Raw genomic sequence first — 19,666 nt, 5'->3', positions numbered from 1 at the left:
TAGCAACATAAAACAGCCAGAACACAGAAAACTGAACTTTTTGGAAGTCTGATAACAACAAATTCTTCAGCCTGACCGGTAAGAGGGGCGAAACCAGCAGCTGGCAGAGCGGGGTAGCACAGGAAAACTTGGTCAGACAGACTCAGGCATGGGAAATCCAGGTGCAGGGATGGACCTGGTGGGCAACTCAGCAAGCAATCTTGGGGAAACAGCAAGGGAGCAGGGCTGTGGGTTGACTGTGGTCGCGCATTCGTGCTTGGATAGACAAGCGAGGGAGTGGGCGATTGGACGAGAGCCAGCAGCCCCAGTGGCGAGCAGTAAGGAGGGCGCCACCATTTCCCAGATCTAACCCTGCCTCCACATACAGCATCACAACCCAGCGACTTGGGAGTCTAAGGCTCCCCTCCTCAAACTTAACTGGTGCAAACAGAGTAAAAATGGCTCAAGAAGATCTCAAAGCCCCAGAGCCTATAAATCTAAGCGATGAAGAAATAGCAAAACTCTCAGACGCGCAGTTGAAAACACTGGTGATCAGGATCCTCACAGATCTGGTTGATTATAGCCACAAATTAGAGAAACATATGAAGGCGAAACTAATTGAAATGAATGGAATTGTATAGGAAACCAACAGCGATGAAAAGGAAACTGGGACTCAAATCAGTGGAGGGGACCAGAAGAAAGCAAATAATGGCCAAACAGAAAAGAGTGAAGAAGCAAGAATTCAAAAAAATGAGGAGAGTCTTAGGAACCTCCAGGACATCTTTAAAAGCTCCAACATCTGAATTATAGGGGTACCAGAAGGGGGAAAGGAACAGCCACCAGTGGAAAACTTATTTGAACAAATAATAAAGGAGAATTTCCCCAGTCTGGCAAAGGACCTAGACTTCCAGGAAATCCAGGAAGCTCAGAGAGTCCCAAAGAAGTTGGACCCAACAAGAAACACACCAAGGCACATCATCATTACATTAGCCAAGATTAAAGATATCTTTAATATCTTTAAAGGAGAGAATCCTAGAAGCAGCAAGAGCTAAGGAGAAAGTAACCTACAAAGGAGTCCCCATCAAACTGTCAGCTGGTTTCTCAAAAGAGACCTTCCAGGCAAGAAGGGGCTGGAAAGAGGTATTCCAAGTCATGAAATCCAAAGACCTACAACCAAGATCGCTCTATCCAGCAAAACTTTCATTTAGAATGGAAGGACAGATAAAGTGCTTCTCAGATAAGATCAAATTCAAGGAGTTCATCATCACCAAGCCCTTATTATATGAAATGTTAAAGGGACTTATCTAAGAAAAAGAAGTTAAAAAAACATGAACAGTGAAAGGACAACAAACTCACATTTATTAACAACCACACCTAAAACAAAAGCAAACTAAAAGGACAGCTAGATCAGGAGTGGAAACATAGGAATGAAGATCTCAAGGAGGGTTAGCAACAGGGGAGTGGGAGGAGGAGAAGCGGGGATAAGGTACAGAAAATAAGTAGCATAGACAGTAGATAGAAAATAGATGGGGGGGGCAAGAATAGTATGGGAAATATAGAATCTAAAGAACTTGAGAGACATGGTCATAAACTAAAGGGGGGTAATGGTGGGGACAGGGGGTAGGGTGGAGGGGAATGAAGGGGGGAATAGAACAACTGTAACAGCATAATCAATATAAAAATAAATTAAAAAGAAAAAGAAGAGAGAGAACGAAAATAAACACAATCAGAAATGAAAGAGGAGAGATTACAACTGATACCACAGAAATACAAAGTATTGTAAGAAATTACTATGAAGAACTGTACGCCAAGAAATTCGAAAACCTAGGGGAAATGGACACATGTCTAGAAAAATATAATCTTCCAAAACTCAATGAAGAAGAAGCAGAAAGCCTGAACAGACCAATAACAGCAAAAAAAATTGAAGCAGTAATAAAAAAACTCCCATCACACAAAAGCCCCGGACCAGATAGGTACACAGAATTCTACAAAGCATTTAAGGAAGAGCTAACTCCTATTCTTCACAGACTATTCCAAAAAATCCAAAATGATGGAAGAATCCCAAACTCTTTTTATGAAGCCAGCATCATCCTAATCCTTAAACAAGATAAAGATACAACAAAGAAAGAAAACTTCAGGCCAATATCGCTGATGAACATAGATGCTAAAATCCTCAACAAAATGTTGGCAAACCGCATCCAACAATAAACTAAAAAGATCATTCACCACGACCAAGTGGGATTCATCCCAGGGATGCAAGGATGGTTCAATATTCGCAAATCAGTAAATGTAATACATCATATAGACAAAAGCAAAGACAAAAATCACATGATCATATCAATAGATGCAGAAAAAGCTTTTGATAAGCTACAACACCCATTTATGATAAAAAAAACTCACAGCAAAGTGGGAATAGAGGGAGCATTCCTTAATATAATAAAGGTCGTATATGAGAGACCTACAGCCAACATCATACTCAACGGGCAAAAACTAAAATCTTTTCCATTAAGGTCAGGAAGAAGACAAGGTTGGCCACTTTCACCACTTCTATTCAATATAGTATTGGAAGTTTTAACCACAGCAATCAGACAAGAAAAGGAAATAAGAGGCATCCAAATTGGAAAGGAGAAAACAAAACTGTCGCTGTTTGCAGATGACATGATAGTGTACATGGAAAATCCTATAGACTCTACCAAGAAACTGCTCAACCTAATAAATGAATTTGGCAAAACAACAGGTTACAAAGTCAATATCCAGAAATCAAAGGCATTTTTGTATACCAACAACGAAACAGCAGAAGCAAAAATCAAGAAAAAAATACAGCAAAAAGAAAATTTAGCAATAAATATAATTTGAATTTGCCATTCAATATAGGAAAAAGAAAAATAAAATATCTAGGAATAAACCTAACCAAGGACGTAAAACACCTGTATGCAGAAAACTATATAACACTGAAGAAAGAAATCAAGGAAGACACAAACAAATGGAAACATATACCTTGTTCATGGATTGGAAGAATTAACATCATCAAAATGTCCATACTACCCAAAGCAATATACAGATTCAATGCAATACCTATTAAGAGTACCAATGAGTTACTTCACAGACACAGAACAAACACTTCAAAAATTTATATGGAACCATAAATGACCCTGAATAGCAGCTGCTCTTTTGAGAAAGAAGAACAAAGGAGGAGGGATCACAATACCTGATATCAAACTGTATTACAAGGCCACTGCAATCAAAACAGCTTGGTACTGGCATAAAAACAGGCACATAGACCAATGGAACAGAATAGAACAGAGAGCCCAGAAATCAACCCAACTCTCTACAGTCAATTAATATTGGACAAAAGGGGCAGCAACATAAAATCGACTAATAATAGCCTCTTCAACAAATGGTGTTGGGACAACTGGACAGCTACGTGCAAAAACATGAAACTTGAGCACCAACTTACACCATACACCAAAATAAATTCAAGGTGAATAAAAGACTTAAATATAATCTGTGACACCATTAACGTCCTAGAGGAGAACATCGGCAAGAAAATCTCAGATATTTCACACAGTAACTTTTTTACTGATATGTCCCCTAGAGCAAGGGACATAAAGGAAAGAATAAACAAATGGGATCTCATCAAAATTAAAAGCTTTTGCAGAGCTAAAGAAAACAGTATTAAAATAAAAAGAGATCCAACTGTATGGGAAAACATATTTGCCAATGATACCTCAGACAATGGTTTAATCTCCAAAATATACAAAGAACTTACATGACTCCACTCTAAGAAGACAAGCAACCCAATTAAAAAGTGAGCAAAGGGCTTAAACAGACATTTCTCCAACGAGGACATACAGAAGATCCAGGGACACATGAAAAGATGCTCAATATCACTAGCTATCAGAGAGATGCAAATTAAAACCACAATGAGATACTACTTTACACAGGTCAGAATGGCTATCATAAACAAAGCAACAAACAACAAATGTTGGAGAGGTTGTGGGGAAAAAGGGACCCTAGTTTACTGCTGGTGGGATTGCAGACTGGTACAACTAGTGTGGAAAACAGTATGGAATTTTCTTAAAAAAAACTAAAAATGGACCTGCCTTTTGATCCAGCAATTCCACTGCTGGGATTATATCCTAAGAACCCTAAAACACCAATGCAAAAGAACCTATGCACTCCAACGTTCATAGCAGCACAATTTACAACAGCCAAGAGCTGGAAGCAACCTAGGTGCCCATCAGTAAATGAATGGATCAAAAAATTATAGTACATATACACAATGGAAAAAAGGAAGGGAGGGAGGGAGGGAGGGAGGGAGGGAGGAAGGAAGGAAGGAAGGAAGGAAGGAAGGAAGGAAGGAAGGAAGGAAGGAAGGAAGAGCTCCTACCCTTTGCAACAGCATGGATGGAACTGGAAAGTATTATGCTGAGTGAAATAAGCCAGGTGTTGAAAGACAAATACCATATGATCTCACCTTTTAACAGGAAGCTAAATAATGAAACAAACAAGCAAGCAAAATAAAAGCAAAGCCACTGAAATAGAGAACAGAGAAGACAGTGATCAGAGGGGAGAGGGGAGGGAATTTCAAGGGAAAAAGGGGAAGGATTTACAGGAACTAGTATAAAGGACATATGGACAACAACTAAGGGGGGTGGAAATGGGAGGGAGGTGGGGAGCACTGAGGGCGTGGGCTGGGATGGGAGTGAAAAACAGAAAATTGTACTTGAACAATAAATTAAATAAATTTAAAAAATAAAATAAAATAGTCTATTTTTAAGCAGTTTTAATATTGGTCTGTAAACAGAGAAATTATTTTTATTGTGTAAATATGGATTCTTGCTAATTTGGACATTAAATATTATGCCAAAAAAGGCTATCAACTGTTGACTGATCACCCACAATAGAAAAGAAATTTCTTTCCTTGAAACACTTGTGCAGTCTGATTACTTCAGGGAGAACGGCAAATCTGGACAGCCAACGTGCACAGAACACGTGATCAAGAACGCAGTGAACAATACTGGAGGATGGGATGGTGGACAATGCAAATCACATGGGAATGGCCAGTCAAGAGCAGTAACAGTGCAGGAGGGGACTCAGGCTTGAGCATTCATCTTTCTGCTTATTTGCAAAAAAGAATCCCCCCGGTTTTTAAATTGTGGTAAAATATACATAACAGAACTTTACCATTTTACCCATTTTAGTTTTTCTTCTCATGCAAGGGCATGCCTATTGGTTTTAGAGAGAGGGGAAAGGAAGGAGAAGGGAGGAGAGAAACATTGATTGGCTGCCTCTTTTTTATGGGACGATGCTCCAACCAACTGAGCCACATCAGCCAGGGCCCATTTTACCCATTTTTAAGTGTGTAAGTTCTGCCCATTAATATATTTACACTGTTATGCAAACATCAAAGGACAATTTTTTAGCTTTTATTTTCACAGATTAAAGGCCTGACAAAAATATTAATCATTACATTTGGAAAGGAAAAGGGCAAAACTTTGCTCTTACCTTTAGAGCTTACCCAGCTCTGAATAACTGGAATTCATTTCAATAAAATATACTTAGGGCCTTCTGTAATAGGAATTTAACTGGCTATAAAAAATAAGCCTTTTTTATTTCAAATGGCCATTTGAATTTCACTCATTTCATCCAGTCATTGAACAAAGTTAAAGAAACACTCTCACAGAAGACTGGTGACATTTTCTAGACTACGCCTCTTACCAAAAATACTCTGTATTTCCTACACATAGCTAGAGATTTATAAAGATGAAAACTCAGCTCATAAAGATTAACTATGCAATATGTAGTATATACACAATGGAATATACAAATAATGTATCACAGAATTGTACACTTGCAACCTATATGGTTATATTAACCAATGTCATCCCAATAAATTCAATTTTAAAAAGGATCATGGAAAAGACAGCTGTCAGAGGGTCGGGGCGAATGGATTAAAGAAAGTGAAGGAATTAGTCAAAGACCATGCATGCCTGACACGCAGAGACAGAGCGCACTATGGGGATGGGCAGACGGAAGGTGGGGCAGGAGATGGGTACAGGTGGGCAAAGGGGGGAAAAACGGGGACATCTGTCAACAATCACAAAAAGACAAAAGCCCTTAAAAAAAAGAAACTTAACTAGATACAAAGAACAGAAGTCTAATATGAGACACAAGACCTTAATATGTGAGCTGGCAAGCACATGGGTAGAGAATGGTATGAGAGCTGGTCCCAGTGACCCTGCTGGCATTGAAGTGTACCTGCTGCTTGAGCTGTTGCACCAGACGATCCTTCTCCCGCTTCAGGGCAGCCACTTCTTCCTGAGTCTTTTTCTTAGAGGATGAAAGCTCCAAAAGAGCTATATTGGCATCCTTTTCACTAATGGCGGCTAGAAGAGCTTCTTGCCTGCAAAAGAAAGAAAATGCCAGGCTTTCATTTAATACTCAAACAGTTCTTTGAAGTTTCTATTGTTATTATGCCCATTTTATGGGTGATGAAACTAAGGCTTAGTAAGTTCACACAGCTTGCCCACATTCACGCTTGAAGTAAAGAGTGTGGCCAGGAATCCCATTCAGATTTTTCTTACTCTAAGTATCTTTATCATACTGTTATACTGACATCTCAATAAAGAGTTCTTAGATATACAATGGAACAGAATAGAGAGCCCAGAAATAAACCCAAGTTTCTATAGTCAATATTTGACAAAGGGGGCAGAAGCATAAAATTGAGTAAATATAGCCTCAGCATCACTAGCCATCAGAAAAATGCAAATTAGAACCACAGTGAGAACAGTTCACACAGGTCAGAATGGCCATCATAAACAAGTCAACAAACAACAAGTTCTGTCGAGGATGTGGAGAAAAGGGAACCCTAGTGCACTGTTGGTGGGAATGCAAACTAGTACAGCCACTGTGGAAAGCAGCATGAAATTTCCTCAAAAAACTAAAGATGGAACTGCCATCTTTGACCTGGCAATTCCAGCACTGGGACTATACAACCTAAGAATCTTGAAGCACCAATTCAAAAGAACCTGTGCACCTCAATGTTCATAGTAGCACAATTTACAATGGCCAAGTGCTGGAAGCAACGTAGGTGCCCATCAGTAAGTGAGCGAATCAAAAAACCCTGGCATATTTACATGATGGAACACTATGCAGCAGGAAGAAAGGGGGAGCTCACACCCTTCACAACAGCATGGATGGAACTGGAGAGCATTATGCTAAGTGAAATAAACCAGGTGATGAAAGACAAACACCATATGATGTCACTATAAGTGGAACCTAATCAAACAAAACAAACAAGCAAGCAAAATATAACTGGAGACATTGAAATAGAGAATAAACTGACAGTGACCAGAGGGGAGAGGAGGGGGGATAATGGGGAGAAACAGGGGGAGGGTTGTCAAGAAACATGTATAAAGGGCACATAAACAAAGCTAAAGGGAGTAGCATCGAGGGTAGGAGGTGGGTATGGATGGAGTGGGGAGGAAGTGGTGGTGGTGGGGAAATGGATACAACTGTACTTGAACAACAATACAAAAAATGAAAAAAAAGCATTCCTACAATATAGGTAAATTTGAAAAGTAAACAAAGCTAATTTTTTTTTTACAAAGCTAATTTTTTAAAGTAAGAATAATCTTGTCATCAATATACTTCACCCACTTAGCTTATTTTTTGATAACTATTCAGTTGCTTTCATGTGAAAGAAAGCATTAGGGAAAGTGAAAACATTTTTATGTATAGAGTGTATAACAAATAAATGTTATTCAACAGGATTCAGAAACTCAGCCATCTGTTTCTTGGGCATTCTAAATGTCTATAATTTGATTCTTTTTATGTCATTAATGCAAATTAAATTTCTAGTCATGACTTTATCTGGCAATGATCTGCACACTTTGAAACAATAATTTAAACTTTACAGATTCCTTGTGGTTTAGCTAACTGCTTTTTGGTTACTATCCAGAATGAAGAGAAGATGAAGTTTGGTAGGGGGAGAACATGAGGAATTTACAAAATAATCACAATGAAGTGGGTAAGCAATTAGTCTGTCTAAAATGTGTTCCTCAATAGCTCATCTTCTATGTAAGTCATCTGTGGGAAGACAGATTTGATTTACAGGAACCATGTAAGTGACCTATACTTATGACACAGAAAATGCTGAATCTAAGAATGCACTGCCCAGGTTTAACTTTGCTTCCATCTTTGTTAAGATAATTATGCTTTGATGGCAGTCATATGGAAGAGGTTTAATTTAGCCACAAATTGGAAGACTATCTTGAATATTCTGACAAGAATATTTTGGATGGGTAGGTCTGGGGAACTCTGAACAAAGGGAGGCTGTAGATTAGTTTACATTATGGAAATGAAGATTTGTTTAACTAGTCTTTGCTGTTATAAGGAAAGAAGAGCCTGAACGACTTCAGTATAGCTTTCCACTGTTCCACACACTATTTAATTCTAAGATATGGCATTTGGTGTATTCCATGAAGCTCCAGTCAACACCAAAGGGATAATGATGGTCTAAATACATCCACTGACCACCGAAAAAATATGTTAAGGGGTGAAATGAGCTTAAAGGTGAAGGAGTTCAAGATGGTGTCACAACGCAGTTTCCTGTTGATTGCTAGCATCTGTTCCTTTGTAGGAAGCTCAAAGACTGACAAAGCCGAAATAAGAAATATCCTTTCTCAATTAGGGTGCTGCATTTCAGTGCACTGTGAGAATTACACGTTAGCAGCAGGCAAACAAAAGATGAATAAAGATAAATTATTTTTAAAAACATTTTTAAAAGATTTTATTTATCTTTAGAGGGGAAGGGAAAAAGAGAGGGAGAGAAACATCAATTTATGGTTGCTTCTAGTGCGGCCCCTGCTGGGAACTGGCCTGCAACCCAGGCACGTGCCCTGACTGGGAATCGAACTACGATCCTCTGGTTCGCAGGCCGGCGCTCAATCCACTGAGCTACACCAGCCAGAGCAAGATAATTTTAATTGAATTATGCTGAGTCATGAGCACCTTTGCTGAAATCAAGATACAAAATTGATGTGATCTCAGTTCCATTCTATGCTTAAGGAAAACATCATAATAGAAAATAGTAAAAATTATTCTACATTGTTGGAGATTCTTGACTGAATTCCAGATTCTTTTATAAGCGATATATTTGGGCAGCTAGTGTGGTACAGTTAATATCTGGAGTAAAATGTCACATTACCAAACAGCAACAGGTGACAATTCAGATTCTAAAATTTAAAATATGAGATGTGGCACTGGAGGCTGAGTCACTGGGATATTGTCTCTTTAATAACATATAATTTGAAGTCTTTTTGTCTTATATATAATTCAACTAGAAATTCTGTGTCTATTTGTCTTTTACTCAGCATTGATAATATACTTTGAACTGCACAGAATCACACTTTCTCTCACATATCCTAGGGCTCTCACCCTCTAAAAGTCCTGTAATAGATGAACACACCGCTTTTGTTCCTATTTTATTTTGAAATGTATTTTATTGATTATGCCATTAAAATTGTCCCATTTCCCCCCGTCATTCCCCTCCACACCCCCTCCCTCAATTTCCCCCCTTTAGTTCATGTCCATGTGTTATAAGTTCTTTAGCTTCTACATTTCCCATATTATTCTTACCCTCCCCTGTCTATTTTCTACCTACCATCTATGGCTACTTATTCTCTGTACCTTCTCCCCCCTTCTCCTCCTCCCACTCTACTGTTGCTAACCCTGCATGTGATCTCCATTTCTATGGTTCACTCCTGATCTAGCTGTCCTCTTAGTTTGCTTTTGTTTTAGCTGTGGTTCTTAATAACTGTGAGTTTGCTGTCCTCTCACTGTTCATATTTTTTATCTTCTTTTTCTTAGATGAGTCCCTTTAACATTTCATATAATAAGGGATTGGTGATGATGAACTCCTTGAATTTGATCTTATCTGAGAAGCACTTTATCTGCCCTTCCATTCTAAATGAAAGCTTTGCTGGATAGAGCAATCTTGGATGTAGGTCCTTGCCTTTCATGACTTGGAATACTTCTTTCCAGCCCTTCTTGCCTGCAAGGTCTCTTCTGAAAAATCAGCTGAAATCAGCTGAGAGTCCGATGGGAATTCCTTTGTAGGTGACTGTCCCCCGATCCCTTGCTGCTCTTAGAATTCTCTCCTTCATTTTTATCTCGGGTAATGTAATTATGATGTGCCTTGGTGTGTTCCTCCTTGGGTCCAACTTCTTTGGGACTCCCTGAGCTTCCTGGACTTCCTGGAAGTCTATTTTCCTTTGTCAGATTGGGGAAGTTCTCCTTTATTATTTGTTCAAATAAGTTTTCCACTTGTTGCTGTTCCTCTTCCCCTTCTGGCACCCCTATAATTTGGACATTGGAACATTCAAAGTTGTCCTGGAGGTTCCTAAGCCTCTCATTTTTTTTGAATTCTTGTTTCTTCATTTTTTCCTAGTTGGATATTTCTTTCTTCCTTCTGGTCCACTCCATTGATTTGAGTTCCAGTTTTCTTTCCATCGCTACTGGTTCCCTGTACATTTTTCTTCATTTCACTTAGTGCAGCCTTCATTTTTTCATCTAATTTGCGACCAAAATCATCCAGTTCTGTGAGCATCCTGATCATCGGTGTTTTGAACTGTGCATCTGATAGGCTGGCTATCTCTTGGTTGCTTAGAAGTACTGGCTCTGGCGCTTTGATCTGTTCTGTTTGAGCCATAATGTTTTGGTCTGTCTGTGCCTGTTACGTACAGCAGAGCCTTAGGTGTTCACCAGTGCGGGGCAATCCATGTTGCTGAGTTGTCACTCTGTATGTGGGGGCAGGGTCAGAGAGGGAGCAATGGCGCTTGTTCCACCCTTCTCTGGGAACTAGGTCCCTTCTGCCATTTTCCACGAGCAAATTGGGCCCTTCTGTTGCTTGTTCCAGGGTGGTGGGCTTGTGTACGTTCTAGGACCCTGTGGGTCTCTCCAACAAACTCTTCTGTGAGGCTGGGAGCCTCTCCCGGCACCTAAAGCCCTGAAAGTTTTTTCAATCAGTGCTTTTAGGCTTTATGTCCTGTAGCCAGGGCCCTGGGTTGTACGGTCTGTCTCACTGATTGGTTTTTTTTTTTTTTTCCTGGTTTATCTGTGAGAAAATGTGTGTCTGCAGTCAGCCAACTGCCTTGCACCCTCACTGGGTTTGTTTGTTTCATCCCCCTACCCCAGTCTGCCAACCACCGCCTCTTCCTGCTGGGACTCCTCTCTGCTGGCCGCCCACTCTGGCCCTCTTACCAGTCTGGATGAATGGTTTGCTGTTGTCGGACTTTGGTGCAGTTCAATTTTCTGTCTGTTCTGGTTGTGTTTTTTGTTCTAAATCTTTGTTGTCCTTAAATTTGGTTGTGCGAGGAGGTACAGTGTTTCCATCTATGCATCCATCTTGGCAGGAAGTCCCTTTCCTATTTTAAAAGTATACTATTGACATTGATTTCTACATGTGCATGTGCCTAAAAAAGAGCAATTAATAGTCAAGAGAATAAAATGTTTTGATTACATATTGTACTTATGGGGCAGGCAGTTAGACAAGAGTGCAACAAGGACAATGGATCCAGTACAGAAGGTCACCAGGCTGGAAAGCCCCGGGGTCTAACTACAGGCAAAACTGGGAAAACAAGGACCTTGCACGCAGGGTGACCTTTCCTTCCCTAGCACATCTCTAGTCATGCAGTAGACCCCCTTGGAGGAGGAACAAGGGGCTAAAGAGTAACCTAATTCAACTCTCAGGCAGGCCCTTGCATGACCACTCCCTCCAGCATTAACCATTTGGGATATCACCTGGGCCTCAGTTGTATTTCAGCTCTAGGCTCAGAAAAGCAGCAAAACCAGACAAGTAATGATTCCATGGCTGACATCAGGACTAGCTGCATTGACTAATGACCCCTGCTCTGGCACTGAACAATCAGTAAAGACCATGGCCCTGAAGGACACACCTGGAAAGCTGATGAATGTTTTACTGAGGTTCTCCCCTGATCTCCCCTCAGATCCCTACCAGTATAAGCCCTTAGGAAAGAAGATCCAGCCTGGCCCTTTTCCTGTGGAGCACACCCATGTCTTTCCCCGCCCCTTACCCCCTGGTGCGTTTTCCTTGTCTCTCTTTCTCCTAAGTTCAAAGCATCCTTTCTTTTGCCTCTGTAACTTGTTTCCTGAGCCTGTTTCTTCTGTGGCTTACTTCTACCTCTGTGATTCTCAAAATAAACTGTCTCTTAAAGTTTGAGGCTGGGCTCTGAATTCTTTCTTAGCCAGAGCTCAAGTACTGATGTTGCTAAACCAAGGTCTAACACCTGGTGCCATTTTCACCGCCAGCACTTATATTCATGTAAACTCTGGGTGATGTCAGTAACTTTTATGGGTATATTAGCTTTTAGGTTTTTCTTTTGTTTTGGGAAAGCAATGTAGGTAGTATTTTTTTTTTTGATCCATAATTTTGGTAAATTTGAAATGGACACTATAGGGGAGAATAACTCCTTGAAAAAAAATTGGAAGTCAGGCAAGAATATAAAAGTTACAAAGTAGCAATGGCAATGTAACTTTTGGGGAATAATAAAAATTGTTGTTCCCTTAGTACACAGGTGGAAAACACAAGGCCCATGGGCCGAATCCAGCCCTCTACCTTGTTTTATCTGGCTGGCACCTTGTTTCTACCCAGTGGCAGTGCTGAGCTCCTTGCCCTTGGTTAAGGAGTAGTTAACATTTATACAGTCCTAGAATTACATTCAGCCCATTGAAGGCAACCGCAAGGCTGATGTGGCCCCCGCTGAAAATGAGTTTGATTCCCCTGCCTTAATACATCTGATAGAAAAGACCATACTGTATAGTTGATTGTATACAGTTAAGTTTTAACAACAGCACTCGAAAGTGTGTACACTAAAAACTTAATGTTAAGGACAGATGCAATAGAATACAGAGTGAAAAAGAGCAAATTTCAAAAAAAAACCTTATTTCAGTAGCTACGTACTCAATAAAACTGCTTCTTTGAAAAAAAATACTTTCAGGTAAAATTAATATGCTTTCATTGATGAAAAACTGAAAGATACAGAACATATGAAAAAGAAAAGAGCCCTAACCACTGTGGCTCAGGTGGTTGGGTACCCTTCCTGCAAAGTGAAAGGCTGTTGGTTGATTCCTGGTCAGAGCACATGCGTGGGTTGTGGGTTCAGTCCCTGGTTGAGGCACATATGAGAGGTAACAGATCAATGTTTCTCTCTCACATTGATGTTACTCTTTCTCTGTACCTCTAAAAATAAATAAAATTTAAAAAGAAAAAGAAAATTAAAAAACCCAGGAATAGTTCTCTTTAAAAATCAGAGTCAGCTGCTTAAGATCTGGAATACACCTACTCTAATATTCTAATATGGTTTGAAGAAAATGGACATTGATGGGGATTAACAATTGACTTTCAGAAGTTTACCAACTAAAGGCTATTCACAGAAAACGAAGAGTGGCTAGTGGAGCACATTCTGACTTCACTTCCCATGAGCCGCTAGGGAATGCTATAAGCGAATAAAATACATGGATGCTACAAACCCTGAGCAAAATAAAAACTCTGATGCTCCTCCAGTCAAATTACTCTCTTTGTCCTGTTAGGTCAACTACTCAGTTAAAAGCAAAAATTGAAAATGTGGACACAGAAACTTTTAAAGTGATTGGAAACCCCCAACTGCATGCATGACTAACATGCCACATTGCCTGCATAATGAGTAAGTACGTAGTAGCAAAAATACAACTTTAAGTGGTCTATTCACTTCATTCCCGATGCTTGAAACTACCAGAACAGTTGAATCTGCCCTTTGACCTGTAAATTCTAATAGAATCAAGATGTCTCTAAAAGTATTCTGCTGTGGAATTTGAGCTTGAAGAAACAATAACACTGAAAAAATAAAGAAAGAAATAGTATCACCACTTCCCCTGTCCTCTTTGCCCTCTGAGAAAATTTCAGAAAGAGGAAGCAAATATCCACGGCAAATGCGGCTCAATTTTTTTGATAACTCCTGTATCTTAGCTTTCTATCACTAATTACTAAAATATATAATTAATATTGGAATGATGATGTTTAACAATTTAAGAGACTGTTAAATATGTGTGTGTACATGTTTAAGAGAAATGTATTGGGTTGGCCAAAAAAGTTCATTCAGTTTTCTGTAAGATGGTTCTAGTAGTGCTTAAGTTGTCTTTAACATCATGCAAAACAATTTTGTTAGATTTTATTGTGACACCTGTCGTATCAATGTGCATTTAAAAAATGTTATTTCCCTGGCTGGTGTAGCTCAGTGGATTGAGCATGGGCCTGTGAAGCAAAGAATCGCTATTCGATTCCCAGTCAGGGCACATGCCTAGGTTGCAGGCCAGTTCCCAGCAGGGGAGTCAGTCACGAGAGGCAACCACACATTGATATTTCTCTCCCTCTCTCCTTCCCTTCCCCTCTAAAGATAAATAAATTTAAAAAATTAAAAAAAAAGAAAGTCCAGTTTCTGGGAACTTCTTTAAAAAAATGTTATCAAAATTAGTGAATTTTTGTGCAACCATTTTAATATTGAAGATGGAAGAAAATTCACATTTTGGTGTATTATGCCTTATTATTTCAAGAAAAGTAAAAATGCAACTGAAACACAAAATAGGTTTGTGCAGTGTACGGCAGGGGTGTCAAACTCATTTTCACTGGGGGCCACATCAGCCTGCTGGTGGCCTTCAAAAGGCCGAATGTAAGGGATGCTGGGTGGGGGGCCGGCAAAGGAGACAAAATCAGGGCAACTGTAATTGCATAATCAATAAAATATAATTTAAAGAAATAAATGTAAAATCTAGGTTCCTTTTCAGAATGAAATTTATTGGGGTAACATTGGTTAACAAAATTATATAAATTATATGTAAATACACGAAACTATTAAAATGATGTATATTATACAACTGTATAATATGACCACCTGCATGCTTTATTGTGTGGTCACCACCTGAAGCTTAGTACTCTTCTGTTAACATATATTTGACCCCTTTTACCCGTTTTTCCTCTCCCTACTTCTCTTCTCTCATGGTAACAACTACTCTGTTGTCTGTATCAATGATTTTATTTTGTTTCTTGCTTTTATTGTTGTTCATTTGCTCCCCTGATTCTGATGCCTCTTTTACTTGTTACTTCACCAATTAACTATCCAGAGTGAGTTGTAAACTGCTAGGATATCTCTCCACTCTTTCATCTCATTTCTTATTACTCTTTTCTCCAAATTCCCACACAGACACTGCAGAGAGTATGGCAGATATACTATATTAATTAAGCTCAGTGAAAACCAGTCTGTAGGTGATCCTATTGGGCAAGCCTGACTAAAACGCCTGGTAATTCGAACTCTAGTTCCTGAACATCTTATGAGCTCCTCTCCAGGTCACTTTTATTTAGAGACTCAGAAATATTTTTAATATATGTTATTGATTATGCTATTACAGTTGTCCCATTTCCCCCCTTCACTCCCCTCTACCCTGCATACCCTCTCCTACCCACATTCCCCCCTTTGGTTCATATCCATGTGTTATAAGTACTTTAGCTTCTACATTTCCCATATTATTCTTACCTCCCCCTGTCTATTTTCTACCTACCATCTATGCTACTTATTCTCTGTACCTTCTCCCCCCTTCTCCTCCTCCAACTCTCCTGTTGCTAACCCTGCATGTGATCTCCATTTCTATGGTTCACTCCTGATCTAGCTGTCCTCTTAGTTTGCTTTTGTTTTAGCTGTGGTTGTTAATAACTGTGAGTTTGCTGTCCTCTCACTGTTCATATTTTTTATCTTCTTTTTCTTAGATGAGTCCCTTTAACATTTCCTATAATAAGGGATTGGTGATGATGAACTCCTTGAATTTGATCTTATCTGAGAAGCACTTTATCTGCCCTTCCATTCTAAATGAAAGCTTTGCTGGATAGATCAATCTTGGTTGTAGGTCTTTGGATTTCATGACTTGGAACACTTCTTTCCAGCTCCTTCTTGCCTGGAAGGTCTCTTTTGAGAAATCAGCTGACAGTCTGATAGGGACTTCTTTGTAGGTGACTGTCTCCTTAGCTCTTGCTGCTTCTAGGATTCTCTCCTCTTTAATCTTGACTAATATGATTATGATGTGCCTTAGTGTGTTCCTCTTTGGGTCCAACTTCTTTGGGACTCTCTGAGCTTCCTGGACTTCCCAGAAGCTTACTTCCTTTGCCAGCTAGGGGATGTTCTCCTTCATTAATTGTTCAAATAAGTTTTCCACTTGTTGCTGTTCCTTTCCCCCTTCTGATACCCCTATAATTCAGACGTTGGGACATTTAAAGTTGTCCTGAAGGTTCCTAAGCCTCTCCTCATTTTTTTGAATTCTTGTTTCTTCATTTTTTTCCAGTTGGATGTTTCTTTCTTCCTTCTGGTCCATACCATTGATTTGAGTCCCAATTGCCTTCCCATCTCTATTGCTTCCCTGTACATTTTCCTTTATTTCACTTAGCATAGCCTTAGCATGCTCACCAAATTCAAAGAATTCTGTGAGCATCCTGATTACTAGTGTTTTGAACTGTGCATCTGATAGGTTTGCTACCTCTTTGTTGCTTGGTTGTATTTTTTCTGGAGCTTTGATCTGTTCTTTCATTTTGGCCATTTTTTTTGTTTGTTTTGACATGCCTGTTACGTAGTGAGGGGTGGAGCCTTAAGTGTTCGCTCCACTGGGGTAACCCACGTTGCTGTATTGTGATACTGTACTTGGGGGGTCTGAAAGAGAACAATGGCATTTGCTCCTCTCACTGCCGGCTTTCAGTCACTTCCCCAGCTTCCCACAAGCAAATTGGGCCCTTCTGGTGCTACTTTCCGGGTGGGTGGGCTTGTGTACATGCTAGGACCCTGTGGGTCTCTCCAACAAAGTCTCCTGTTAGGCTGGGTGTTTCTCCCAGCACTTTAACCCACACAGGTGTTTTCAATCAGTGGTTTGAGACTTTATTTCCCCCCTCTGGGTCTCTGGGTTGTGCAGTCTGACCCCCTCTCCAGTTTTGCCTGGTTTATCTACACAAGAATGTGGGACCGCCTGGTCTACCAGCCGCCTTGCACGCAGCACCCTGTTCCACAATCCACTGCCTCACTGAGTCCACCAGCTGCCGCCTTGCGTGCCCAGGGTCTGTCAGCCATCTCTTTGCCAAGAGTCTTCTCCACCCCTGCTGCCCAATCCACCCCTCCTACCAGTCTGGATGAGTGTCTTCTTTAACTCCTTGGTTGTTGGACTTCCATACAATTAGATTTTCTGTCAGTTCTGGTTGTTTTTTGTTTTTAAATTGTTGTTGTCTTTCTTTCAGTTGTGCAAGGAGGCACAATGTGTCTACCTACGCCTCTATCTTGGCCGGACATCAAGACTCAGAAATATTTTTAATGTAATATGTCAACACTAAATAAAATTTAACATGCACCATAACAAATTTCTGTTTCAATGTTAATTGAATCACCATATTCCTAGGTACATAGGCTGACAGCATTTAAGTAATTTGATTTCTTCTTTGGTCCCCATGACCAATATTCAAGTTTTGTTGGTTCTTTCTAAATAGTTTTTAATGAACCCACTGCTTTGTATCCTCTGCAGTTTGTTATCGTAGACACTTCTGTATTTTAATTTTGGTGTAAGTTATTCTTAAAAGCCATTCTCTGATCTCCCCATCATTCCATACTGTCCTACTCCTCAAATGTCATTTTTATCAGGTTTCTTACAACACAAAATGCTACTGTCCCAATATCTGACCACTTACAATTTTCAATCTATTTTTTCTTCATTTTCTCAGTGACCAAGGACACTGTCACTGAGTTACTTGTTTTCACTTAGGTTTAAGCTATTTTCTCTACCTAAAATGCCTGTAGCTTTCTCTTGTCTGACTGCTAATTTCTCTCTATTTAGCATTTCCTTTCAGCATTGTCACAGTTTAGAGTATGTTACACAGGCATTTGCTCTGTAATTGTCCTTCAGTTCTTCTGCAGGCTCAGTGTCTGCTTTCCCAACTATGTTATGTTTATGGCTCTGGTCTTTAAATTTTTCTTTGCTGATTCTATGAGTTATTTTTGCCTTTAAATTTATTAGCTTGCTAATTTAAAAAGTTTTAATTGTGGTAAAATACACATAAAACTTACCATCTTAACCATTTTTTAGTGTACAGTTCAGTTGTGCAACCAGTCACCAGAACTCTTTTCATCTTACAACATAATAAATAGGTATTTAAAGAGGTTATCAAAAAACTGTGTAAACGACTTTGTTTAGAGTGGTATGTTCTTTTTATTTGTAGAATTGCAATATAAATGATGAGAGGAGGTGGTAAATGATAAGTGCCGATAAATCACATGGGCAGGAAATGCTGAAATACCCTAGTGGACAAAGACATTACTGTAGGATGAGGACGGGGAATTGAGATGAGCCTTATTTTGATGGAAATAATAAGAAAGACAGTGAAAGTGAGGAGGGTACAAGCACATGTCATGTCTGAGGACATACTGCCTTACTGGATTAGACCATTCCTACAGGGAAAGGAAAGAGAGAGAAGCTAAAAGTGTCGCTTTGAATCTGAGTGCAGATGGTCTGGAATGGCAGTAAGGGATAAATACTAATTGAAATCCCAAAGGGCTCTAACCAGACAGAAGGTACACAAAATGCTAAGAAATTATTTGCTTTTTGAAGACAGAAGCATGGTAAGTTCCATAACAGTAAAGTAAGGTTTTAGAAAGATGGCACTGGAGGCAAAGAGGCGAGATCGGATGATTCTGAAAACAGAAAGGTTCATATGCTACTGCTAGAGACTTATTATGACCAGAATTCTTTAATTAAAAAAATTTTTTATTGTATTTTTCCCATTACCATTAGGTCACCTTATACCCTCACCCCCTGCAATCACCACACTGTTATCCAAGTCCATGAGTCCTTTTTCCTTTTTGCTCAATCCCTCCACCCCTCCCTTACTCCTTGGCTATCTGAATTCTTATCTTACAAATGTTATTTTTAAAGAACAAACAATAAAATGCTGCTGTCTGACTCCTGGATCAAGAATCACAGATAGGACTATGATAAACTGCTGTATTATTCAATAAATATGAAACACAAGTATAGCATTTATATTTTGATGCTGGAAAGTAAGTTTTAAATGTCACCAAATACAGACTGTCTTAGGGCATTTGACCCGATGACGCACAGCGGGGCCCTTGGTAGTACAGCGCTCTGCAGCAGAGCAGCAAGGCTGCAAGGCTTCAAGGCTGCAAGGCTCAGTTCTGACTCCTCTGATTAACTGCTTGCCTCATGTCTCCTGAACCAAAAGAATCTGATCTATATTAAGGAATACACTGACACAAGAATGGATATAAAAGTGATCTTGATATGGACCGACTTATTTTTTAGAAAGAATTAAGAATTCTTCGAAAGAATCAAAATTAATATAATAAAAGCAGATACTGGTGGTTAGTTACAGCTCAGCAAATAAGTCTGATTGCACAAAGCTGTGTGGAAATCTTGTACTCAGTTTTTACTCAAACTTCTTCTGAAAAACAAAAACAAAACAAAACTCCACAAACATTTTTGATATATTGAACCCACTATAGGTTATGGCTGCCTGCTTCCCAGACTGGCAAGAAATTGATGTTTATATCTGCATTTGTTAAAAACAATGAAAGCTTCCATTTTCCCATAT

General features: G+C 39.5%; 1 protein-coding gene across 13 annotated transcripts in view; it reads right to left on the bottom strand.

The window, feature by feature from the left end:
* The window catches only part of ERC1 (ELKS/RAB6-interacting/CAST family member 1), a 616,103-nt gene that overhangs the window by 144,643 nt on the left and 451,794 nt on the right, over window positions 1-19,666 (bottom strand). For all 13 annotated transcript variants that reach the window (XM_053662643.1, XM_053662623.1, XM_053662620.1 and 10 more), the window contains one exon: window positions 6,241-6,385. In XM_053662643.1, the coding sequence (XP_053518618.1) occupies window positions 6,241-6,385 (145 nt within the window). The remainder of the gene's footprint in view (window positions 1-6,240; window positions 6,386-19,666) is intronic.

This window comes from Artibeus jamaicensis, unplaced genomic scaffold, assembly GCF_021234435.1.
Source record: "Artibeus jamaicensis isolate MK-2021 breed Jamaican fruit bat unplaced genomic scaffold, CSHL_Jam_final contig_1028, whole genome shotgun sequence".
NCBI classification, from domain to species: Eukaryota; Metazoa; Chordata; class Mammalia; order Chiroptera; family Phyllostomidae; genus Artibeus; species Artibeus jamaicensis.
Note: the sequence above shows the minus strand (reverse complement) of the source record. Positions and strands in the feature narration are given on the sequence as shown.